Genomic DNA, 27907 nt, shown 5'->3' with positions numbered 1-27907 from the left:
TGATTAGGCATTAGCTATAGGGCTCAGTAAAATATTTTATTACAAGAAAAAACAAGATACATAATCTTATATACAAATATTTTCTGTACTATTGCACTTCCCCGCCTTCAGACACAGATGCTTTCTTGAATGTGATAGCAGTCTCTTTGATGTTTGGCATCATTTCTGTCAAAAAAATTTTCGCCTTTTCTTTCTCTGAGTCATCTTCGGATGTCAAATTCTTGATGACATATTCTGAAACAGATCAATAAAACCGTCAACTTTATGTTAAGAAAAGAGTGATATGAACAGGGTGGCTCTCTTGCAGGATATGTAAAATTATTTTACATAAATATTTGAAGGGTAAAAGTTGTAAGTGCCGAAAGCAAAACTGTTGAGAAATCACAAAAAAATTTTTTTGCACCCCGTAGGAAAATCACACTCGCTATCTCTTTTATACTCTCTTAGAGCAGGAGGAATTAAATGCATGGCCAGCAGACCACATTTGGTTGTCTGGGCTTTTTGTCATGGCCTGCCGATCATTTTCAGAAAATGGTTGAAAACATTGAAAAATGATTAATTCTAGAATTACTAAACAAAATAATTTCAGAATTAGCATTTGGCCCATGGTGTTTGAAAGGTTGTAGATCCCTGACTTACCAGGTTCTTTCCATGTTGGCAACTTTATAAAGCATAGCTCATTTGGCACTTTAATGTGAGAAAAACAACTTTTTTTGGCACTTACATTGTTTACCATTTTCACCCTTTATTTATGTTACTGAGATAAAAGCTAGAAAATATGTGTGACATACAGTTTCACTTCAGCTATCATTGAATTTCTCATTCGAAATTGAATTAAAAACAATATCCACCAAAGCTGAAAATAGATTCACACACAAGTCTAATAATACAACCTTGATAAAGAGAGAGCTGCTGGTAAATATCCAAGGGTATCTGTCTTTGCAGATATGATATGATGTGAGGAACGAACTTCCCAGATGCATGCAGAGCATTTCGAGTTTGTGACTGAAATATCAACAACACTGCCAGATGTAAGCAAAGAGCTGGATCAGAAGCTTCAGAAAGCTGAGCAAGTAATGATTGCCTGTGATTTGACAGCAGAACCCTGAAAATGAAAAGGTTTAAGTAACATTCAATTCACACAAGCAAAAGCTTAATCTTTCTCACATTTTATCAACAGAAAAGTTTGTGGTGATACGTTTCCCACAAAAACATTTTCCAACAATGTATAATTTTTGTGAATATCAATTTCAATAACAAGATTAAGTAAAATATTCAGAGCTGTACGAATGAAAATTAAAACAGGCCGTCCCAAATTGTTTGCACAGCGGATATCTCTATAGTCTTTGACTTTAAAAACATACGTCCAATTACAAAATGTTTTTAAATCACAGGCGATTCCTCACAATATAAATTCCCACAGGGGTAATATAAATAAAGAAATAGAAAAATTAACTTTATTAGACCCTGCATGCTAAAACTTCCAATTAGTGAAATGTAAATGTGGCTCTGAAAAATTTACAAAAAAAATTCCACATCTTTAGCCTTTCAAGCGGTTTTTAAAATTTCCCTGATCAGCATTATAACTGCCATAGTAGAGAAATCACTGTCAACCTTCTGCAAAATGCTACTCATACACATATTCCTATACTACCTCGAAGGGAAAAGGAAAAACACAGTCTGTCTCCTGTTATCATACTTAAAACAAAAGCAGACTCCGCCCACTGGCAGTTGATCTAACAGTGATTCCCAACATGGAAAGCTATTGTATTTTCACGGGGGGAGGGGGGGGATTTGAGAATGAGGTTTTTTTTTTGTTAAGGCTCTGAACTTTTGAGAGAACTCCAATTTTTTTATATCAGTTCAAATTTATACTTTTAAACAATTTCTTGATGACTTCTTTAATTTTTCTCTCAGTGTTTTCTTTGGAAGGGGTTTAACCGCGGTTCTTAATGTTTTGTGTTCCACAGACAATCTGTGACAGTAAGATTAAGACCATGGACCCTCTGTGCCAATAAGAACTTTGTAAGCCACAGACCCCTTTACAAAACAATATTCTGTGCGTAGCAATGTAAAAAATGAGTTGTTATCCAATCCAAGTTCACAGACCCCTTGTTAAGAACTGCTACTTTTGACCCCCAAAGCAGAATATACCAAAATCTGTGACGTACATCGCAGAACAATAAGTGCTACTGCAGAACAATCAGGAAAAATTTTAAGAAAAGTATAAAGAACACTATTATGGGAATTTTTTAGTGCAAAAAAAGACGAAGGCTTGTTGCAGAACAATGTAAAACATTCTGCTTTGGGGCTTTTGACTAAGAAAATAACTTTTTTGGCTCCCTCAATGTGAATAAGACTACTTTTGAATAACAAGAATTATATTCATATTTGTATTTCATATTTAATAAATAAATAAAATACAAGAAATGGGGTGGGGAGAGACACATGACCGGGGGGGGGGGGTGGCAGACAACCCTAGGGTGCAAAATTTAAGGATGCAAAGCAAAAATGTTATACTTTGACAAAAGATGTTGAGAAAATTCGAATGGACTAGACGTGAAACAAGGATGTACTTTTCATAAGGAGTCAAGTATGCATTTTAGTGTCCCTACCCAGTAGTTTCTCTGGAATGGTCAAATAAAGCCAAAGGAAAAATTCAGCTTCTTATATGACCAGCTCTGGAGCACCAGAAACAAGAATTTCAAATTAATTTCTCAATAAAAGTTGCCTTGTTATACTTCTTTTATAAGACAAGTGAGAGCAATACATCATAGCTCCCACAAGGGCAGGGTTTCAGCCTGGGACGTTTCTCACAATTTTTTTTTTTTTTTTCAAGAGCTCTTTCTTTTCTTTCTTTCAAACCGAGCACAACTCAGGTCTATCACCATCTATGGGCAATTTACTACTTAGTGAGTTGTGCCGGAAGTGTATTTGTGTGCGTGTACCTAACAGTCTGAGTGCATATAAAGTGTTGTGTTTGATTTTTCAGTGTCGCCATCTATATTTCAGAAGTGAAGTGAGTGATGTGTTATGATTTAATTACATTTGTACCGTTTGTAGGTCTGTTACTCTCTGAGGCGAGACTTTTTAAAGGGGAGATCAGTTCACATTCACGCCTTGAAGTTGGGAACCACAGAAAATCAACTTCAGCCAACCACTACTGTGGCTATGGTGGGGTTTGAACCCGGGACCTTGCAATGCGAGTCCTTCACTAGTTTTTTCCATGTTTTTTTCACGCTATAAATTCACTATAGAGGGGTTTGCAAAAGGTCCCAGGCTAGAGGCCATGCAGCAATATATGGAGGGGGCATGGAAATGATGGCTCATCAATAAAAGCTGTAATGTGGAACAAGTTATCTGGTGTAATGAAGAATGGTGAATTTTTCTAGACCAAAATATGGGACAGTTTCTTTAGAAGCGGAACATATGGTTACACATTTCGTTCAGTAAAAAATGGTGTGTGTTGTATTTATAAAAAAACATGGTCATCTCAGGCTCACCTAAGTTAAAGCCCATTCAGTCTCTTGCCAGAGTTGTCTTTAGGAGTGGCACACAAGGCTTTGAACCCGAGCGGCAGGTGAGCTGCCCCGTTATATGACCCCCCCCCCCACCTTAGGAAATTTGACGTTTTAAATAACTGTACATCATTTTTTAAAACTTATTATAATTGGAAATATGTTTCTAAAGTTGATGGTTATACGGATATCAGCTAAAAAAACAATTGGGGACAGCCTGTATAATCACTTGATAGAAAACAAAGATCAATAATTCTGTAGCACAACAGTTCTCAACCAGCGTGATGCATTGGAGGAAGCAGCATTAAGAGCCTGAGCTAGAAAATATAGCATGACATTACAGAATCTCTAGATAATTCGCATCCATAGGACCAAAAATTTTGTCCCCTAACAAGGAACGTCTGTTAATGAGTAGATACATTGAAACCCCATTCCAAAGGATTTGAAAAGTGCCTGTTAACTGAAAGTAGGTGCAGGGCCCAATTTCCACATGGCCATTTGCCTAGGGCCCCATGTGTTGAGAGGGGCCTCAAATTTATAGCAGTATTTATTTTTCTCAAAATTTTGAATATAAACAGAAGTTATAGCTCACTATGAGTACGGCTTAGTACAAAGTTTAAGAACCACTGTTGTAGCCAAAAAAACTAAGGACCAAATAATTTTTGTGAAACACGTCGAATAAACATGGTGCACACCTCTCCTTCTTTTTGTCCATCCTTCTTGAAATAGAATCACATATCCCACTAGACAATGCAGTTTCCATGCAATTGTCAAATTCTTCAAGAGTCTGAAATGAAACATTAAAATTTAATTGTATAACATGACATAATGTGTGTCTTAGACGAAATATGCAGTACCGAAATGTTTCTCCTGAGACACACAAAAATGCATCAACAATGCAGTTGTCTTCTCATACAATTGATTCTTTCAATCAAAAAAGTATAAGAAAATAATTTGATTTAAAAGGATATTAATACTATTATTTTTTAAGCTATTTCTATTATTACAATGTACGCTCCTTTTTCTCTCTCTCTCTCTCTCTCTCTGTGTAAGTTATTGCTATCAACCTGCAAGATTATGTAGGAGGTCAGAAGGGTCCTTTATTCACAAAAAATTCTGCACTCAGTTTACAATGTGCTACTCAAGTCGTAATAGCCACTATGTTTCCTGTATGTATAGTGCTTCTTTCGCAATTTCTTTTCTATAGTGAAGGCATGTGCAAGATTAAAAAAAAAAGCCTCTTCAGTTCTTGGTCAGTTTCTTGCAATTGGCCGCAATCATAGCTCCACAGCTGGAAGACTTTCACAAGGGAATCTGTTGGACATACCACACATTATAAAAAAATATTGTGACTCGTAATACACATTACACTTCTATTGCAACTCCCCCACAATTTCTGAATAAAGGAAAAATTATTTTAGCTCAAAGAAGGAAAAAAATCCTGTTTTAGAACAATTTTAAAAAATGAACGTAAAAGGTAAAATAACATTTTGACACCTGTTATGTTGGAAACGAAAACAGAGTTGTACCAGTTTCATATCACCCGTTTAACCAAACAAGACATATGGTCATCACACTTACAACCTGGTTTTTCAGATAGTTATCAATCAAAAAGAAAAGTTATTGTCATCAGAACCCCAAATCCCGAAGTGATCACATAAAATGCCATGCACTGTATTTTTATGCATCATTAATTAATAAATAACAAAATATGATTTTAAAAAACCTTTGAATGGAGTGAAGAATTCAATTTCTTCAGCGGTTGTTTGGAATCTTCAGGAAGATTATCAATTGTCTTTTGCCTGATCTGAAAAATAGAATGCCATATACCGAAGCTGTAATGAACATCTTTGATAGGGACATTGAAAATTTTAACCATGATGTTCAGTTGCAATATTAATACTCATTACATCATCCAATATCCATTTTTTATAGGTTATGATTGATGTTAGCTGTTAAAATAGTGTTTTTTTTAAAGAAAAACACCAATCCATCAGAGAAGGAAGTACTCACTTTCCGCTGAAATAAATGCAACGGTTGTGTTAAATCATAAGCAAGAAAAAAATCCTTGACAATTTTGGATCGACAAAATGATTATCAATAACATTTAAAGATCACCATCAATATAGGCCACAGATTCCCAAATTTTTTTGCTGAACTCTTTTAAAATAGTATTCAACTTAGGGTGGCCTTTTTTAAATATTAAATCAAAATGGATCATACAGGGTGATTTTGAGAGAACTGCCCTGATGAATTAGCTAATAATTCTACAGGCGATGCATATAGTTGCTCACAACCATGACATAATAATCCTTGGGGCAATACTCCATCAAACTGAAAGATACCCAGGCCACATCATGGCTGAAGATGTGCCCTCTTTTTAATAGCAAACATTTCCAACATCTCTTGATCACAATCAATAGTAAAAAATCTGGAGTTGTATAAATTGCTAATATCTATATGGTATGTTTTTGATTAGAGCTCATTTTGCCTGGCAAGTGTTATAAGAATCACTCAATAACATGACCATCTCTTCATGTTTAAATCCCAATAAATACTTATTAAAAACCGTGAATATCACATTTTAGTTTTGAAGAAAAAAAATTACCAAGAATATATTTCATCCCTATAACTTCCTTGTGACACCTTAGAGGAGGAGCAGATATATATCGATCAGTTATGGGAAAATTGAGAAAACATATCACTCTTTTTTCAAGTGTATAAACAATAAATTAACATGATTATAATTTTTTCTAAAGAAAATAACTACAAGACTATAAACACTATAGATAAGATACAGCCGAACCTCGCCCTTGTTATACTGAATCCAGTAACTTATGGATATAATGAACAAATTTTTAGTCTCGTCTCATAGAATGGCTTTTATCAGATTGTATGACTGGAACTCTGGATAAAGGAATCAAATTTTGGGTTCCTTTTAATTTGTTATCATGGGGTTCAACAATAAACAAGTATGTTATTGTAAGTAACAAATACAGTCACACTTAATAAAAAATTTGAAAAAATAAATATTTTGTTTGCAGGTTTATCCAGAGGCTCACTATATATATCTGATAATATAATATCCTATGGGATGCAATCTAAATTCTTCTTTGTTATATCATGTGGTTCATTATAAGTGAGTTGCTCTATAGCAGGGTTCAACTGGAAGTACAAAATTGAGAAAATATATCTTAAAATAATCTTCGATCTATTAATTTTGCACACACGTGAGGAGGAGGCATGTTTGGGGGGGGGGGCAGAGGAGGTGTCATGCTCTCTACCCTCTTTAACATTCAATGTATCCACAACAAATAAACTTACTTCAGAAGTCATTTCAGACGTTTCTTCTAGTAAACCAATTCCATGTTCTTGGGATAGATACAAAACAATCATATTAACAGCATCTGTGCATAGCGTCTTTAAAAGGTGCTTGTTGAGCTGGACAGCAACATCTTCTGCAAAAACACAACAACAAATTGATGCACATACTTTTCACAATAAAATTAAAGAATTTTTGTTTCTATCAGAATCATATAGAACACGGGTGGCCAGAACCACGATTATTTTCAATGCACGTGCCATTCTACACTTTTTCATACGTAGACCATACGATCCTGAGTTTTATACAATGGGATGTCCGGCAGGTATGCCCAAAGATGAAAAACCGCATTAAATAGAAAGTCATCAGTTATTATTTTAAGAGGATTTGGTTTTTTTTAGTTAAGAGGACCACCTGTATTTAGTAGACCTACCATAGGCCTACTAAATACTGGTTTGGCAGCCTAAAGGCAATCGTCCATAAGAAAAGAATTGTTTAAAAGTTTCACAGAATTAATTGGATTTAAAAATGGAATAGAATTTTGTCAATATTTGAAAAGCATTCATGTGCCACTCCTGGTACCATGACATGCCATTTGTGGCACGGGTTGCCCCTTCCCCCCCCCCCTCCCCCGATACAAAAAATGAGTACACAATGATTCTGGATAAGACTGAAAATTCTGGCTAATTTCTAGTCTTAGTCAGCCTTACACAAAACCCTACTTAGTCTTTAGCTATTCTCTTGCTACATTTTTATTTGATTATTTGATTGCCTCTTTTCCACATTAGCAATCTCAGGGAAAGCTGGTTAAAGTGACTGGGTTTAAGCATACATTATATGAAAAACCTATAAATTTTCCAGCTTGCTTTCACACGTGTCTCCCTTGTTAGTTTAATGCACCCAACAATATTTTCTGTGCAAACCAAACAAATTAATGTAAATTATTATTAAGTAAAAATGGTACTTGTGGAAAAATTTAGATTCTTGCACATGAATTCTTGGATATGCATATACACACCACATAAATATATATATGTAATATACACAGTGAAATCTCGATATCATGATACTCTGCAGACCAAGAAAAAATATTTTTATAGAGGGATTATCATTATATATTGAAAAGCAGAAGTTTAACTTTACAGTATAAGCATTTCCAAACAAAACTTGATAATATATCGTTGTAGAGGGACTTATCGTTATATCAAGTATCGTTGTAGCAAGGTTTCCCTGTAGTTTAACTACCTATGATACCCTGCACTGCCCGGGTTTTCTCTATACAGGGTGATTCAGAAGAGATGGGGGAAAACCAATACAAACAATTGTCATCAAAGAATGTGTGGTCTAATGTGAAATGTGCTAGCACGTTTTGAAACGACCGTTCCGCAAATGTTAAAACGGCATTCCTGTTGAAAATATCGGGAGAAAAAGAACTTAGTGAATGAAAATATAACATGGGGAAGAAGAAACCGTATGCAAATCTGTGTTACAGTGCATCAGACCAGGAAGCAAGAAAGGACCTTCTTTCGCACAGCTGCCTATGCCAACTCGCAAATGTTTTCGGATTGGGCAACCGTCTGTGGAGAAAACGCTCACCGTACATTCGTGCTGCCTATGTGGTACTTCTGTTTGCAGCTCCATAAATGAAATGCATGTCTGCTTTTTCAGTAGTACTAAAGTGTGTCATATTATCTCATGTCACAACTGTTAGAACGGTTGCATGCTGGAATAACTTCAAAGGCTGGCGTCCACGCCCTTTATTCACTGTGATGCAGATTTGCATATGGTTTTTTCTGCTTCCCCAGGTTTCATTTGCATGCATGGTGTTCTTTTCCTCCCGATAAATTTCAACAGGAATGTCATTTTAACGTTTGCGGAGCGGCCGTTTTGAAATGCACTAGTGCATTTGCGTTTTATTTTAGACCATGCATTCATTGATAATTGTTTGTATTGGTGTGTACTATCACCTCTCTTATAAAGTTTTTCTTATCTTTTCTGAATCACCCGGTATACTGGGACCATTTAAGAAGTTACAAACCATTGTAAAGGGATAAGCATGTCTGAAACACGTTGTTCAGGAACCATAACAACCAAATTAAACATTCCAAAAGTCATTCTTGAAGCCCAGAAACCAATGTTGCCCAACAGTTTTTTGCCCATTTTGGACATATGCCCAGATCTGACAAACTTTTAAAGTAGCCTATCATTTAAGTCCTGTTTGGTATACATGCAAAATTCGAGTGGAAATCGGTCTAAAATTGTAGATCTGTATAGAGAACAGGCACACAGAAAATCAAATTTGTATACAGTAGACTATTGATAATCCAGCATTTTTAGGTGAGTTTTCTTTCAGAATAGAAGAGAAAAAATGTGCCAATGCATGGCTTTGTGTAAAGTTTCTGTATTATTCTTATGGGCTTTTTCAACTGACTTCCAGTAATTCGGCAGTTTCGGTAATCCAGAATTCGCTGGTCTAATATATGCCGGATGAGCGAGAATCTACGGCATACAGATTACATCAACAAGCGTAACTAATAAAGCAGATATGTAGAAAATGTACCTCCAAACAATTTTGTGCTCTTTTCAAACAGTGAAATGTGTGCGAGAATGTTGCCCAGTTTTTCTTGAAATTCAGCATACTGTTTCCTTCGGGAGGATCCTGATGCAGGAAGCATTGATGCAAAGACACTTTTGGCTACTTCTTCATACTTTTTATTCAGCGGCCTGTCAATAGAGTTAAATTTTTGAAAAATTAAAAAGTCTATAAAACAATAGATGATTAGTTAAAAAGTTGGATAAATAAAATTATTGCCAATTTTTTTTTTTTTTTTGTAACTTCTCAAGTACATTAATTAAGTCATCAGCAATTATACACATAAAAACTGTGGGATCCAGTCAAAAAACAGATCAAAACAGAATAATATTACTCCATTAGCATGTGGATCAGTGAAACTTAAAAATGCCTACATGATTTTACAGCTTTCAAGAAATTTCTTCATGTGATTACCAATCTTGAATTGTTTGTACATCCATCAAATCTATCAATACGATAGTCATATTTAGAGTCTCATATCTTGAACAGCCAAAATAATTTTTTATACGAGCATTAAAAGACCATGAGCTGAAAGGGTTTAAGCAAGGTAAATGATAACATAAAAGAAATAGTGTAAATAATTTTTTGAATTAATTGTCTAAATTTGAGTACAGCAAGTAAATTTTGGCAATGTTTAGCTCTTTATTATATCCCAAATCCTTTTTGGCCTTTATACAGCTCTCGACAGGAGGTATTTATTAATATCCGATATGGTTTCAGCCCGATCCCTTTTGTTTCAGATACAACAGGTTCTATTGTGGTATGGTAAAAAAAGTATTTTTTCACCTTTGTAACTGTTCAGCCAATTCTGATGCAAGTTCCTCTGGAAATTCTTTCAGTATCGCAACATTTTTTTGAAGATGGTCTTTGATTGCATCAACAGGTAAAAACTCAAGTTCAGGAAATCTGCTTTCTCTGGAAACAGAGCCAACCATTTCATCCTCTGATGCAGATTCATCTCCCTTGCTAGCTAAATACTTCTTTTTCGTAACTCGGTTCTTTGTCTCTCGTCCCTGAACACCACCACCAGATTTTCCACCTTTTAAAAACAAACAAAAAAAACATATATTATAATAATTATCTAGTGCAAAAACTAGATATTCCGAAAGATTGCAAAATACAGTAGACTCTTGACGCAACTTGGCTCGCAACTATCCTGTCTCTGGCCTACTTAAAAATTAATAGATAATAATTCTCCATGATTCCAAGCTGCATAAAAACAGATTTTAGGGTGTGGCTATGCAAATCAACCATTAAAGTCTCCTGCTCTGTGCTAGACACACCTCAAAACCAGTTTTGCAGGGATTAGATATAGCATAAGTGGAGGGACATTACATCATCGAAGAGGGTTTAAAGGGAGAAGCTCTCAGTCATCCACATCAAGGACTTTTAAAAAACTATAAACTGAGTTTTGACTCTTTCATCTTAGGCCTACCTTTTGACATTAAATTATCATTCATCATACATAAAATAAGTTTAAATAATTTTTGTAAGAATTAAACATGTTTTAAATTAATGTTTTGTTTATTTTAAAAGCATATGGTATATGTTCATACTGTATAGTGTTTCAGATTTTGTTTCCTGCAATCAAAATAACATAAAAGAGTTTACCCTAAAACCTAAAATGAGTCCAATATTTTTATTCTTGGACATTAATTATGTAATAAATTTTTAAAACATGCAGTTAATAACAAACATATATCAAGTACTTGCCTATACTCAGATGTCAGGAAATATGAATAGAAGCAGGTTTTGGAATAAAAAGGAGTGTTTTTGATGGTATGGGTGGTGGTAGGAAGTGAACATTTACAGAACTTGGGCCTATCCCGCTTTTCTGCTATCTGGCTTGCCCTTCTGCCACATTAAGCCTGATAGTCCAGAGTCTACTGTAGTCATTATCTAGAGCTCGCATTAAGTGAGTATACTGATAGATTGTGATGGTAGTGTTAACAACAGCATTTGAGCATTAAAAGCTTGAGAACAGTTTTCTTACATCATTTAAAAAATGACTACACTATGTAAAAGAAAGCAATTGTCTTTGTTTAAATATAAAATGATAAAGAACATTTTTTTTGTATAGCAAAGACTTTGGTTTAATGTCACCCATAGGGAACAAATTAAAATGACTCCATAAGCAGGGTGGTTTAATGAATATCGAGTCTCCAATCCTAATTAACAGGGATCTTGAAATGACATAATAGGCGAGGAGATGTCAAAACTGAATGACATTATACCAAGGTTGTGTGTGTGAGCGTGCGCGCCTGTACTCTATCTCGCATTTCTGATAAGCACATATGGGTACGTAAGTGATTAAAGCAAAAAGAATGTTCCCTTCCTTAACTAATCATATTTGGAAATAATTGAACCATGCTATCAGCCATTCTGCAATCAGGAGAAGTATTAAAAAATTAAATAAGCCATTATCCAAAAAATATTTCTTATCCTGTCAGGACACAAATATGTGTGTGTGTGTTTGCCTTTCTTTTTCCGTTCCTCTTTTCTGTCCTGCTTGCCACTTTTAGTTGCGGGGATTTCTTCTTTCCGTGATTGTATAGATTTTGCACCAGTTTGCTGTGCCATGAAAAGATGTGGCTTTTTCGATATGTCCTGCAATCATAATAATAAAAATAGAATGGTTATGAGCAAATAATTTAGAATGATAGATGCATTCTAGGTTAGGAAATAAATTGACTAATCACAAAGTATGCTTTGTCACAAAAAATATTATTTATAATTTAAAAAAAATCATTGTTATGAATTGAAGGGCCTCAATTATATTTGAAAATTCAGCTTTACAATAAAATCAGAGGAAATTAAAAGTGGTCACTATACACTGGGTCACTTTACAGTAGTGATTCCCAAATGTTTGCTAATCATGGCACTCTTCCAGTGATCATATACCAGTGAGGCCCTCTTGAAAAAAAAAAGTGTAAAAATTGGGTGTATTTTGCATTTTTGTAATAACTGAATAAGAGATGCACCATTGTCTTTGAAACCATTGGCAACATACCAAGAAGTCATGACACACACTCTGAGAACCACTATCTTAAAGGAACACACACATTATTTATGCGTAGGATTATATGTGCTGAAACTTTAACAGGTTTTGTGTATCAGCCAAACTCACAACATCGACATAATTATTTGTGAACAATGTAATAAATATTTATATCAAAACTATTGTTAAAAAAATTGTGAAATGGTAGTTACAAACAGCTTCCATGTTTCTGCATTAAATATTCCGCATTTAAATATTTTTAAACAATGAAGTATTTGTAATTAACAAATGTGTAATATTTTATATATAAATATTTTATATATAAATATTTTATATATAAATATTTTATATATAAATATTTTATATATAAATATTTTATATATAAATATTTTTAATATAAAAATATTAAATTGAAATGTGTGAAATATTTTCATAAAGAAAAGTAATATCAGTTTTTGATCAAGAATTTACTTATGACAGAAAACTATGAGAATGAAAAAGCAATCAGTACTCACTTCTTGAGCCTTTGAATTCATCAGAGATTCGAAACTGCTCATGCAACTTTGGATGACATTGTCACTTACAACAATGGAATCACTATAAATGTGAACTGTTTTTCCAAGTTTGGGAATTCCTTTCATGGCGGTTCGGATGATCTGCTGACAGTCATCTGCACAGAATACTGATGGCAAGATCGGCTGTGAAAATATATATATATATATATATGTTAGAAGAGTATATATATATATACACAGATGTAGGAGAAACAGAATAGAAAAAAACATATATATGCAAATTTATTTTGAATTTGCAAACATATTTTCCCTCTTCTCAAAAATATGGATGTAGAAGTGGTTCAAAAATTACAAGTTTTGATTTAGAGAGAGAGAGTTGCGGTAGTATATAGTATTAAAATGATTTAAAGAAATCGGAAGTGATGTACTGAGTTTGCAATAAATTTTGTTTTTATCTTGCTTGAGCTGTGGTCACTTCTGCCAGAGAGATACAAATACAACGCCACAACAGGCAAAAGTCCAACGAGGTGGCTGAGAAAAAGATGCCCATAAAAATTTCCCCCCTCCCCCCGGAAATCACTCTCAAAAAATTTGGGAATGTGCCGCGGGCTGCTCAATTGAAGTAAGAATTTGCCATGAGCCACTTAATTCATCTGTAAGTGTACCGGCGCCATTTGAGGCAGGCCACATTTAGGCCATGTGTTGAGCACATGTATGCTTTAAAATAAGGGGCTGTTCAAGTGTTACGTCAGCAAATTTTCAGCAATTTTTGACTCACCCCTCTTGTCAGAAAAAGTCAGCAAAACTCTCACACCTCCCCCTGTCAGCGCTCTGCCCCCTTCTTCCTAATGCTTATTGGCGAAATCTGAATCTGAATTGGGGGCTTTCCCCCAGATGATCAAAAATTTATTTTTTTAATCCACAAAATATTTTTTAAAAGAATTGTAAAAATATTTTTTACAATTTCAAAACAAAATATCTTTTATAACAATCAATTTTTGTTAATTTCAATGCTATTTGAAGGCTAAGAACCCAAAATTACTTAAGAAATTCATTGCGACCCTACCTCTCTAAGCCCTTGGTAACCCTTGACCCGCGGTAAACATTCGGCCTGTGCGGACCAAATGTGGCCCTGGCGTTATGATGTGGCCTGTCCCTAAATCTATTTTTGTAACAATGAATAAGTGACACATTTACAGATCGCTTAAGTGACTCGTGGCACAATTCCAGACCATTTAAGCGATCTGTGGCACATTAAGCGATCCCTTGAGTGACATGTGACAAAGTTTTAGAGCATTGGTCCTGCCACCAGTGCAGTTCTACATCACTCAAGTTATCCGCGGCACATTCCCAGATTACTTAAGTGATCTGCGGCATAATCACGGATCACTTATATGACGACAGACGACAATAAAGCAAAACTCATTAATAAGCATAATATTGTCTTCTTCGGGAAAGACATTTGTTTTTTTAAGCCTGTAGCTTCTCTTGCATTCTCAAAAACAGGGAATAAATAAATCACTCTACTGTCTACTTCAAAGTGATAACCAGCCTACAAACAACAGGCATTTAAGCAGTGTTCCAATTTATGTAGCGATAGCATACCATGACATCCAATAAGTTCCCTGAATTGAGAGCTTCCTCTACAGCAGATTCAACACGATGAAGAATAGACTTCCCAACACAACAAGAGCCAAGGAACGTCAACTGCTCGTCTTTGAACCGTTTTCTTATATAATTCTTAGGATCAGGTATTCCCAATCTTGATACCGCATCATACTCTGTAACAATGAAAGGATACTTTTAATATAAAACAAGCACATTCCAACAACGCATGGTGTGATTAAAGCCAAACTATATTTTGTGGATCAAGTGAACAAATTCAAAATTATATTGAAAGGGATCACAATTTAGAAGGTTCTAATTTAATAACATTTCAAAGTGAACTGTATAATATTGAGGAATGGTAGCATATTAAAGTAAGAAAATTTTAAAAGCATGAGAAAGATATACATTTCAGAATCAAGTTTGATAGAACTGACATAGGGAAACATTGAGAAGAAAATTAACTCTTAGCCACAACAGCTCTGTGCCCTCAGAGAAACTCTTTTTCAATTGAAATTGGTTGTGAAAACCTTATTAATTAACTGACATACTATTTATGGAAATATATTTTTGCCAGTTTGTTAAAATCTTTTTGTAATTAAATCAACAGCAAGTTCAATGAACATCTGCTCATTCATTTTATCCATCCTTTTAGGTCCTGGTAACTTACTTTAAATTGAATGGATGTAACTTTCTTCAAAAAATTGCATTAATATATAACTTGACCTTTCATGCACGTCAATGGGTCAATTTTATTATAGCAGCTTATGTCTTTTTTATTCTGTCAAAATTGAGCTTATGTTTACATACAAAATGAAACTTCTATTTAAATTTTCAATACTTTTTAGGTGATTTTAATATCTAATACAACTATGCATTTTCTACAGATCAAAGTTCCATAACAGAACGTTTGATAATTCGCAGTGATGACAACTTCTGGAAACAATTTGCAATGTCAAAGTTTGACTTTGATCCTCATTTCAAGATGCTACAAAGATTTCACAATTTATTAGACTCTAGTTTCAAAAAAGTTGGTACTCTATCATGTTTCAATATTTTCTTAATAAAATAATAAAAACATTGGTGCATGAGATGGTAAAGTCAAGTACTATTTGTGTTTTACTTATTACTATTCTTTACATATTACTCACTAAAAATCACAAAAAAAAAACCACCAGACCTAAGTAGCCATTTTGTTTGTAAAATGAATCAACCCATTCATTTTGCCCTTCAGCATAAATTTCTGGAACATACAATGCTTTGTCAGATCTTCCTGAAGACAAGGATCCACGAATACGACCAGACTTAATAAGCTCGTCACATACACCTGAAAATTGTACACACACATGAGATTTTCGCAGATGCTCATTTTATACTCCTTGTCATATATGTTATATATTATTCATATTTGCCTATTGAAGTTCAAATCATATCATAACAACGTATCAATATTACAAAAAAAAAAACCATAACTAATCATTCTGTTAAGTTTATGCTAGATTGTTTTGTTTTTTTTCCATTTTTCTGATATGCATGATGTATAACTAATAAATTCTTATATTTATTGATAAAAATATTCCCAATCAACAATTTTAAGGTGAAAACTAATTTTCTTAAATATTCAACCATATTAGGCAAAGTTTTATACTTCATCTAACATTTTTAAAAAAAGACAATTTTTTTTTAATAAAAGAAAAAATTAATATAAGAAGTTATTCTTGAACTACTTACTGAAAAAAATCCTTTCTGGAATTTGAAAGTGGTTTATAAGGTTGGTGACTTGCACAGGTCTAATCAAAAAGTAGAAAGTTAATCATTATGAACTATGATAGTTAACATAAATAACAAACAGTTTTATTCAAGAATATTTTTCTAAAAGTTTATACAAACTTTTTTATCACTTTTATTTTAAATAAATAGTGAAATATGTACAAATAAGTTTCAACAAAAATTGGGGTATATCTAGCCACAAGTTTTGACGTGAATATGTTTTTTGTGCCTTTAATAGCATGGTAGGTAGATACCGACATAATGAAATTATGCCATTATTATTGGCTTTGTCTTTGGAATAACTAACAAACAATATCAATGTCATCTATTTTCATTGTGAATCGCTTGAGACATAGTGGAAAACAATTTGTTATGAATCAGAGCAATGAGCCTGATTCCCAGAGGGAAAGAGATATTGAAACCAGAGACATATCATTGAATGTATCTTTGCAATGTGCACCTGACGATACCATTGCTTTTGACTTGTGTTGCAAATATTTTGAGATATAGCCTAAAACAATTTGTTACTAATCAGGGCAACGAACCAGATGCCCAGACAGGAGGAGATATCAAAACCGAAGTGATATCATTGAAGGCACTTTTGCAATGTGCACCTGACGACACCATTGCTTTTAACTTACATAGAGTACTTCCTGATATATAAGCGTTTAAAGAATTTCATCATGCAACTTTTTGCGAGTGCTCCTAGTATCGCCAGATGTTTTAAAAGCTATATTCACAAAAGAAAAAAAAGAACATACACAAAGAAATAATGTCCCCTTTAAGCTAGGTTTATGTGTGTATGATTCTGCAGTGAAATTGCTTCCACTCATACAAAAGCGCCAAACACCATTAGTAGACCTGTATCTTAGCCACCTTGGACATTTTGCCTCTTATGGCCTTGTATTTGTATATATTAGCAACTGTTAGGTCTGCACACACACACATAAAATAAAAGTTAGAGGGAATGTTATTAAGAAAAGGTATAGCATTTTTTATGTCCAGTAAGATTCATTTTGAATTATTTACTATGTTTTTTTAAAATTCTTTTAATGTATTCCAATGTATTTAATTATCAACGAATGTTTTCAACAACTGGCTGTTGTGAAGATGAGTTTTTTTGGAAAGAGAAAATTCAATTACCTTTGTGGGGAATCAAACCCACGTCCTTTCACTATCCGGGTGAATGCCCTAGATCAGTGTTTCTTAACCTTTTTCAGTTCATGGCCCCCCTATGGATCACATTTTTTTCTCGTGCCCCCCCCCCTGTCCTATCCAGCCCCCCCCCCCCACCCTCATCCAAGAGTGAGTTCCAGGAGTCAAATTATATGGTAAAAAACGGTCTGTGTAAAATACGGGACGATTCAACGAACCTGTACGATAACTCGACCCTCTCAACACATCAACTGTTGCTCTGGCCACCCTCCATACTTCGCTGGAAATAACAGCTTACGTATGAAAATCATAGTACCAAATCCCCCATAGTGCAGAGTCCTCCACTTCCTCCATTATCGACATGAAGACCCGGGCCATGCCCACACAGACCCAAGGGTTAAGATGCCCCTGGGACGGATCTGATGGATTCTGAAAGTAGTAATATTTTTCAACCATGTTTCAGTTTTTAAAGCTTTACTTCTAATTTTCTCCCGTGGCCCCCCTTAGAACATCCCAGGACAGCAAGGGGGCCATATGGGCCCAGATTGAGAACCACTGCCCTAGATCACTAGACTACAAAGGCAACGAATCTCTCAATCTTTCCTTGGAGCTTGTGTGCACTGAAAGAAGCCGTACATGGATGGCCAGACCTGATTCAGGCTAAGCTCACAACTGCTGATGCTGCCACCAGATGGCGACTTATGAAAGGATGGCATCACTCTCCGCTATCATACGAATAATAGCAGAGAGTGGCGTCATCCTTTCATTTAATTGTCTAGACTGCAGCCAAATCTTTTAGTCGTGGACCCCCAGAAATCTTGATGCCTGACATGAACCTCTATTCATAGCAGCAGAAACTACAGCCATCTATCAACGAGAAAGTTCTCAAACAATGGAGGACATTTTATCCAGTACTAGTAAATCTGATACGAATGAACTAAAACAATGTTTGATATTCCTATCAAGAGATAGGAGTATGAAATAGTATGAATAGGAGTTACTACCAAAAGCAAAAATTTTGTCAAATTATAACAATACAGTAAAACCTCTTTTGAAGTAGGACACCCCCCTCAGATGTGGTCACCCCTCTTTTACAGCCAAACAATAATTTCCCCATGTGCAATAAAAGTATGCATTTCAAACCCCTGATTAACAGTCACCCTTATTTTGTGGAGACTTTTTTTCTTGTCCTGCCGGTGTCTGCAAAAAAAGAGGTTTTACTGTATTACTATTGTAATATACTAACATTGGAACAGAGTTTTTGAGTGTTAATTTAATTAAAGCTTTTCTTTTCAGTCATTTTTTTTTATTATTTTTCATCTTAGCTTTATTTATTTTTAATAATTCTAAAATTGGTCCAGGCACTCCCAATTGGGAACCACTGGTCTAGACAGAGCCAGTTTAGGCAATTTCTCGAAGCTTTTATACTAAATTTTCATACAATATGTAACATTAATAGATTTAATTAATTAATAACATTAATCAGATTTGATAACAGTGATGGTTTTACAAAAACCTGCAAAACTCAATAAAAAAAGTTCAATGATGCAAATGACAAAACATTTGAAACATTGGCATGGCATTTTCATTTTATAGTCAAACTTACCTTGTGATAGCTGAAAGAATTCCCTGGATCCTCCCTCTGTGCTGCGATAAGTAAGATGAAGTGAAAAATGTTCTTGCATCAATACTATCAGGCTGAGCTTTGATGATGGTCCCCAATCTTTCATAAATTATCTGCAACAAATAAATATGAAAATTATCCTATATATTGACAATTGGGGGGCATTCATTAATAGCTTAAAGATCATTCACATCAGCTGCAATTTTAATAATGTATTTCACACATTAATTTTTTCAGAAAAGTAAAATAGTTTTATACTGATGTATAGTTTCACATGGATAAAACATATTTTGTATTTAGATCAAATATAGAACAGTCTATCATCTGCTCTACTGTCATCAGAATAATAACAACATGGCACTCCAAGTTAATATATAACGATACTCTGCAAACTAAGAAAAAATATTGTTGCAGAGAAGTTATCTGTATATTGCGAGGTAAAATTATCATCAGTCACCACCAAACTTATGCGTATGTTTTGAATTGATATTGTTAGTACTCTCCATAAGATGCATTTTTAAGTATTTATTCGCAACAAAAAATTATAATTGTTCAGGTGATTAATAAAATTTAGTTGTATGTTCCACACTGTAAAGTGGTTTACTGCACAGAACTCTTGTGTACTACACAAAAAGTAGCTTATCATCAGTTTCATACAAAAACTGGCGAGGAATTGAAAATATATTGGAGGAGATTTTGAGTGAAATATAAAATAATATAGTTGTAGTAGTTTCAAAATCTACAAAAAAAAATGTTGTTATAGAGGGATTTATTATAGTAAAGGATATTGTTGTATCAAGACATTAGATTTAAACATTAGATTAAAAGCAATTCCAAAAAGATTTTTTTTTTCAAGTTGAGCACAACTCAGGTCTATCACCATGGGCAATTTACTACCTAGTGAGTTGTGCCGGAAGTGTAAGTATGTGTACCTAACAGTCTGAGCGAGTATCTAGTGTTGTGTATGATTTTTTAGTGCTGCCATCTATATCTCAGAAGTGAAGTGTAATGACTGAATAATTGTATTGTTTGTAGGACTGTTGCTCTATGTGGCGAGACTTTTTAACGGGGAGATCGGCTCGCATTTACGCCTTGAAGTTAGGAACCACAGAAAACCAACTTCAGCTCGAACCCGGGTCCCCGCGATGCGAGTCCATCATTATGACCACTCAACCACCACAGCGACCAAAAAGAAGATTTGAGAAAATATCATTGCAGAAGAATTTATCATTATCTTTGGATGATGTCAATCTCTGCTATCCATACAAAGGTTTTTAACAGCTGACCGATGAGAAGATATATTTAGGAAAGAGAGAAAATTCAATTCACCAAGAAAGTGAAAGGACATAGGTTCGATTCCCCACAAGGAAAATTGAATTTTCTCTCTTTCCTAAGTATATCTTTGTTCCAGCCAGCTGTTAAAAACCTTCGTATTTATCATTATATTGAGTATCATTGAGGAAGGTTTCACTACGGTTAATATATAAAGAGGGAAATCTTATCACAAATTATCAAATGATAATAGAAAACTGACAATTTCAGTAACAAAACTCAAAGACGATTGATATTGAATGCACTTAAACTTACGTCCATAAGAAAATCACCAGGTAAATCATATATCTTAGTTACTTCAGCAATAGTAATCTGACCAGACTGCTGCAATTTCTCATTAATTTCTTCACATAAATGGTCCAGATATTCACTTGAATGATATTGAGGGAGGATAGCAGAAAAACAAGAATATATATTTTTCATTATCATAACAAAAATCACAAACATTTCTGAATACGTTGTTTTTGAATTCTTGTATTACAAAAAGGTTATTCACACAAAGTTTTCCTTATTATAGAGCAATCACCAAAAAGTTTATCGCTCTTGGCATGATAGTACATCGTGATATCAACCTCACATAGAAGTGACACCATACTGAAAACAGCAGCACAAAATACGAGCAAAAGTACATGTACTTTATCAGATGAGTATAATTTGGATAATGTGAATTATAATTTATAATTTTAAATGAATATAGCATTGAGTGGGTGTTACTTAGTGACTACGGGGGGAAACTTTGTGACAAACATATTCTTAAAGTTCAAATTCAAAAATTTTGCGCAAGAGGAGGTTTTTGAAATTAACTTCAACTTCATGTAGAGATAAGCACAGAGTTTGGCGCTATTTTTTGAAAGATTTAGTTACCACTGATAACAGCTGATTGAGACACAGTTCTTGCATCTACAGCTAACTTCATCTAGCTGGGGATCACTAAATGTTTTATGTAAGCATTAATTTTACTTACCAAAATTACTAGCAATGACATTTATAGATTATTTTTGAAAATCTCTTCATCATTGGAGGTACCACAGGTTACTTGATAAAAAAAACTCCCAACTGTGTGGTAACTTTGCTATAAGTGTTTTCCAGACAATTGATGGTTTGAACTTCTTTCATTGCAGTCAGAAGTGAGTATTTGTGACAAGTAATGTTTCTGAGAATGACATTGTAGTGGTGAATTATGAGGGTAAGACCTCTATCCAGGACAGCTGACTAAAATCAATGCTGATGAGGGAGAACACAGTGGGTTTGGCCTGCTCGGAAAGATGTTTTTTCAGCCAGAGAACTTATTATGACCATTAACTTTCCAAGACAAGTGGGGCATCGGGAAATCTTCCAGATTCCTGAATTAGAAGGAACATGATGAAAATTGTATTCGCCATAAATACATCCTCCGTTTGTACATAATTTTTTCCTTCTTCCTTTTTAATTGCATTTTGTATTCTTTATTGAAGTTAACTGGAGAACATATTTTTCCTCTTTGAACCTTTACAAACTAAAAATTTATTCAGATAATGTGTATTTCATTTTACTCTTTCTTTTTTTTAATTCCTAGATGGAAAATGAAGAGAAAAAGTAGGTAATTATATGAAAAAATTAAGGTAGAGTTATCAAGGTAGAAAGGTGTCTTTCTTTAGTAGTAGGACCATAAGGCAACATTATGACAAAAAAATTCTGAATGTGTTTTCTATGTGAAATAAGGCTGTGGCAAATTTATCCCACCTTCCGAGTTAAAATCGTGACAGAAAAAGAAATTCATTGAGACTTGTGCATCAACTTTAAAAATTTGGTTCTGTTCTAGAAGTTTACCCGAGATATAGAAGTATCAGAAAAAAAAAAAATTTTGTCAAACCCATTGATCTGAATGCAAATCAAAAACATTAGGCCTATGAGTAATTTATTGAATAGTTTAAGAAGGTACCTTGTAATAATTTGTCCCAGAATAATCCGTACACCTGATTCACTTCTTGCATATTCAGCAGCTTTTGCCTCAACGTGATTGAAATCAACACCAAGTATTTGCGTCAAATCCACTAAATTTATCCTCCCTATGGAATAAAATGTTTAACAACATCATAAAACTACACTTCCCTTAAAAAGGAAACACCCAATCATATAATACAAATGATAACACATCATATTGCTTGATCCCATTTCAAAAGAAATGTCATTGAAATTAAGTTAGATAACTAGTGCGATAATAAAGAATTATCATCATCTCTTATGTTATCTGTTGCCAACTACGACGAAAAGACAGCATTTTTTGTTGAGAAAGTGCTATATTGGCTTATTTTCCAGATAATAAGTACACTCAAGTACATTCAAATTTAGCCTATCATAAGTCATATCTTTTTTGGTAAATCCTTCATCAATAGGGGTATACATCAATCCAATCAATACTGCCCTCTCCCCAACCAATCAGAACTGATTGAAACCAGGGTCTTTTCGGAATTAACATTTGAAGATAGTTGGTATTCCTGCACATTAAACAACAGCTGTACACCAAATAATTCCATTTAACCACAGCTGTCTTAATTAGTTTAGAGATGTTTATTTTCAATTTCCGTAGCAAAAGGCTCTTTTCAGCTATTTGATCAGTGAGTTTTAACGTATTAACACATGTTTATGAACTCTTTCACTAGGAAGAAGTATGATGCTAGACAAATAAAAATGAGTAATTTCAATATAATCCTCCACACAATAATAACTACTTACACAACCCTATCCATTTAAAAGTATTATCAAAATAATTTTTACTATATAAATATATTCATGCTCATTAGTTAGAGACAATCAAATATGTATGTGGTGAAATTAATCGCATCAGATTTTAATGAATGCTTATGGTTTTTACAAATGAAGTTTTCAATCATCTGTAATTGAGGGGTAAAAGTGGTTCCCAAAAGTGGTTCCAGAATGTTTTGCATTGTTCTGCAACAAGCTCTCGGCTGACGTGAAATGTTCTGGGGTAAAAAATTCCCATAATAGTTTTTTTTCCACACTTTCCTTAAAATTCTTCCAAATTGTTCCGCAGCAGCACTGATTGTTCTGTGACATATGCTGCAAATTTAAACATATTCTACTTTTGGGGAAAGTGGTAAATGCTGTAAGCGCCAAAGGGGGAAATGTTGGGAAATTGAAAAAACTGTTTTCCCAGGCTGTAGGGATGTTCATGTTTAAGACTTCTTTACACTCTCTTTTGAACTACTTAGAGGACTACCAGGCACTTTTCACTTTGACAACCTCAAAAGCATTGCTAATTTGATGCTTTAACGTTAAAAACAGTGTGTGAATTTTTTCCATTTTTACTCTTCAATCATATCAATGATTTGTCACATGCATTTGAACAATTAGAGTTTTGGAAACTAAATGCCAACTTACCACCATGTACTTCAACTTCATCTTTAATTTCCTTCAAGAGACGTTGAGGGGTCAAATACTCTTTTCCATCTGACGTAAATATCACATCAATCAGCTTCAGCTCAATCAGTTTCTTAACTATTTCAATGCAGTTTCTCTCTGAAAGCCTTAAACGAAATTAAATAAGGATAAATAAAAAATATGCAAGGCAAACTGAGGAAAGTAGAAATTGGGGGTTAAGTGGAACCACACACGACTTTTAAAATTCAATTCAATTCTGGGAACGGTCTCTTGCAGAATTTTTCTTTCACTCTTATACTTTATTTCTTAGTAAAAATATAATTTGAATGATAGCTGCTAATACAAGGAGTTTTCCATATGGAGAAATAATTAGGTTTGTGGTCGAGGCACTACCTGTTTTCTTCAGGAATCAAGGATTCAGGCTATGCCATAATTGTGTATAGTGCCTACTTGATTCGAAAAAGTAGACCAGATTCTTTTCTCTACATACTTGTCTACTTAACCACTAAATCAACCATCAACTGAACCATAGGGCAGTGTTTCTCAATCTTTCCAGAAACAAGGACTAGTAAAATGTCTGAAACAATTTGACGGACCCTTTATGTCCTGTATTACCTGGTGGGACATACCTGTAATTTTTGTTTTGATTTTTTTATACATTTGTCCCATTTTTTCAACACTTATATAAATTTGTAATAATCGCTATATACACACACTAGATAAGTCACTATACACACTACACAAGTCGTAATACACACTACACAAGTCGTAATACACACACACAGCATTTTCATGATATAAAATATATCACAATTATAGCAAAAATTATAAAAATTCATCTCACATATTTGTCAGTTTAACTTTTTTTTGTAATTTTTCCGCAATTTTAATTATGATCGGTGATGTTGCCCACTTTTGGCAATGTTTCTCAATGACAATTGCAATATCTCATCTTTTACTAATTACTATTTAGGATCCCAGTTTACCGTATTTTTCTTAATGAAATATGGTCATCTAATCATTTGAATATGTTTCGTGAAATACAGTAAATTTTTGTTTAAAGTCTGATATGTAGCAGCCCTTTATTTACACACACTTCAGCATTTATAGCAATAATTGGCAAATTGCATTTTTTTGCAAAATTTACCAATTCCCGTACTTAAGATAGAAATTCCCTGCATTCTCCTCGATGATGTATGGTGAACCTAAGGATGAAGGTATAATTTTATTTGAACCCATATTACTAATACCAATTGCAACGGGTGAATAATTTTATTGTCTCCTGCGGACCACAGGTTGAGAACACTGCCATAGGGAATAGACTCGAAAGGCTGGAGGGGGGGGGGGCACATGAGGATGTGAAGGATGGGGGAGGAGCTCAATGATGATGATTTCAAATGCATAAAGACAGGGCTTGACATATCCCAGAAACCAGTCACCACAGCGATTAAAAAATTGGTATTGGTGTCTAAAATTTTCTACAGGGCTATGTGATTGCTGAAATAGAGTCCAAGGACGACATGAAATTTTCAGATTTCATAATAATGTTCCTTCCAATGTGAGAAAAGGGGTCATTTTAAATCCGGGAAAGATCCAAAAAAACATCAACTAGGGGCAATTTTGAGAAAAAATCAGGTTTGGCTCTCATAAGAAAAATTTGGCTGGAGCTTATATTTCTTTTGAATTGTCAAACCCTGGCATATAAAGTAGAGTCAGTCAGCTCCGTCATTGACGCTGGGCTCTGCATCTCCACCCATGAACTAAACCCCTGTAAACAGCCCTTCACATTCATATTCTTAAGCACTTGATGACAGAAAATTTGGTTTAACTACAGTAGAAGTCTGTTATGAAGACAGCGCACAATCATGAAGAAAATTATCATTATAACAGAATTCTTATTATAAGCAAATGTTTCTTATAACATTAGCCCTTCAACAAGCACTCGCAAATCGCTCATTATATCAAGCTTCTCGTTATAATGAACTTTTACTGCATTTAATAACCCCCCAAAGCAGAATGCATTGTCTAAAACAAGCACTCAGCTACTACTACTAAACCAGACATGGACCTCATCCATATTCCTCTGCAGAACTTCTAACGAATTGGTATATGTTGAAATGCGTGTGAACGCATAGTAGAGAGAGAGAGAGTGAACCTTCCGTGAAGTTTGTTTCTGTGCAATGCTTGTTATGTGTAGTGCTGCCCCATCTGCAATAAATTTTTTTTTCTTTGAGTTTTCTCTCAACTCATAGTGAGTGAAGTGTAATGAATGAATAATTATACCGTTGCAGGCCTGTTGCTCTTTGCGGTGAGACTTTTCAACAGGGAGATCGGTTTGCATTCGCGCCTCGAAGTTGGGAACCACAGAAAACCAACTTCAGCCGACCCCTACTGCGGTGATGGTGGGGTTTGAACCCGAATTCTCACGATTCGAGTCTGTCGCTATGACCACTCGACCACCACGGCCGCAATGAGCACTCAGCTGAGTTCTGTGGTAAAAACTCCCATAACAGTGTGCAGCACTAGTTGTGCCATGATGTACGTCAGTTTTTGGTATGCTCTGCTTTGGGGGGCTTAATCACTAAATGAATATAAATGAGCCTTTTTAAGTATATAGAAGTTGTGTTTCTGTGGCTTATTGGTTTAGTCTGCTTGCCAACATCGATAGAGGACTGAGGTCTGATTCCCAGCAGAGACGAGCACAGCATTTATAAAGATTATCAGCAAATTATTATGTTTGACAATGGGCATAGGCTGGGATCTTAAATGGTCTTCCTAACCAGTGGCCATGCGCTCTGTCTCAATGAAGAGATTTTAGCAAATAGGCAAAGAAGACTTGGGCCCAGTGCCGTCTTAATGCACGGGCTCATAGTTGTCAAAATTGACGGCCCGGGGCCTCACAAAAACCGGTTGAAATTTTCAAAAATTGACCAGACAGGGCCTCAGAAAAATCACTCGGTATGGAGGCCCATGATGCCCTTAAAACGGGCCTGCCTGGGCCATGCTGAAAGTTGTACTTGTTGATGTGATGTACCTAACGTGAAGTCTGTTTCTGTGTAATGCTTATGTGTGCATAGCACTTGCTGCCATCTGCCGTCAATTTTGCCAACTATGAGTGAAGTGTAATGATTGAATAACTACCAGTGTAGGCTCTCTGTGTTGAGACTTTTCAACGGGAGATCGACCCGCTCCAGTCGGGTCTTCAATGGGGGGGGGGGGGGTATCGCACTTTTCAAGGGGTTCTCTCAGTGAATTTATAGCACGGAAAAAAAATTGATCATGACAGCGAGAACCAAAACATTTAACATGAGGACATTCATCATCAAAAACAAAAAAAATAATCTCACTTTTGAGAAGTGGAGCTGAGTTGAGCTCGCTGGAAATCAGCAGCTAAACGTTTGACTTCCTCCCAATCAGCTGCCATTTTGCTCTATTTAAAGAATTTCAAACAAAAACAAAGCTTATATTCAGAATCTTTCAAAATTCGATTCAATCTTGTGAACGTGTCCTACGTATGTTTATAAAAAACAGAAGCGGCTCGCCGCAGGATGAAACATATCGTAATGGGCATGCGCGTGGCTATCAAAAAGAGGTTGCCTCTGTCAGTTTTGGCACTAAAACTTTTTCTGGCGACTAACCAGAAACGTAGTTTTATATATACACTGAAGAGCAAAAAAAACTGGTTCACCTGCCTAATATCGTGTAGGGCCCCCGCGAGCACGCAGAAGTTCCGCAACACGACGTGGCATGGACTCGACTAATGTCTGAAGTAGTGCTGGAGGTAACTGACACCATGAATCCTGCAGGGCTGTCCATAAATCCGTAGGAGTAAGAGGGGGTGGAGATCTCTTCTGAACAGCACGGTGCAAGGCATCCCAGATATGTGCAATAATGTTCATGTCTGGGGATTTAGGTGGCCAGCGGAAGTGTCTAAAGTCAGAAGAGTGTTCCTGGAGACACTTTGTAGCAATTCTGGACATGTGGGATGTCGCATTGTCCTGCTGAAATTGTCCAAGTCCGTCGGAATGCACAATGGAAATGAATGGGTGCAGGTGATCAGACAGGATGCTTACGTACCTGTCACCTGTCCGAGT

The 27907-nt window shown here is 35.0% G+C and overlaps 1 protein-coding gene across 1 annotated transcript; it reads right to left on the bottom strand.

The window, feature by feature from the left end:
* Window positions 1-15: 15 nt before the first annotated feature.
* Window positions 16-27389, bottom strand: Ufl1 (UFM1 specific ligase 1). The gene is made up of 17 exons (XM_089244789.1): window positions 27161-27389; window positions 23814-23959; window positions 22354-22480; window positions 20688-20802; window positions 19083-19213; window positions 16283-16341; window positions 15732-15878; window positions 14552-14727; window positions 12947-13129; window positions 11911-12040; window positions 10220-10472; window positions 9401-9564; window positions 6843-6976; window positions 5245-5325; window positions 4214-4305; window positions 894-1105; window positions 16-234 (listed from the first exon to the last, which is right to left on the bottom strand). Exons 1-17 carry the CDS (start codon window positions 27235-27237, stop codon window positions 89-91), a joined length of 2373 nt encoding a protein of 790 aa, XP_089100915.1. The 5' UTR covers window positions 27238-27389; the 3' UTR covers window positions 16-88.
* Between the last annotated feature and the right edge of the window lie 518 nt (window positions 27390-27907).

Source organism: Pholcus phalangioides, unplaced genomic scaffold (assembly GCF_987345545.1).
Source record: "Pholcus phalangioides strain wild (caught in Gottingen) unplaced genomic scaffold, Ppha-v1.0 ptg000015l_1, whole genome shotgun sequence".
NCBI classification, from domain to species: Eukaryota; Metazoa; Arthropoda; class Arachnida; order Araneae; family Pholcidae; genus Pholcus; species Pholcus phalangioides.
This window is presented reverse-complemented; position numbering and strand designations above follow the sequence as displayed.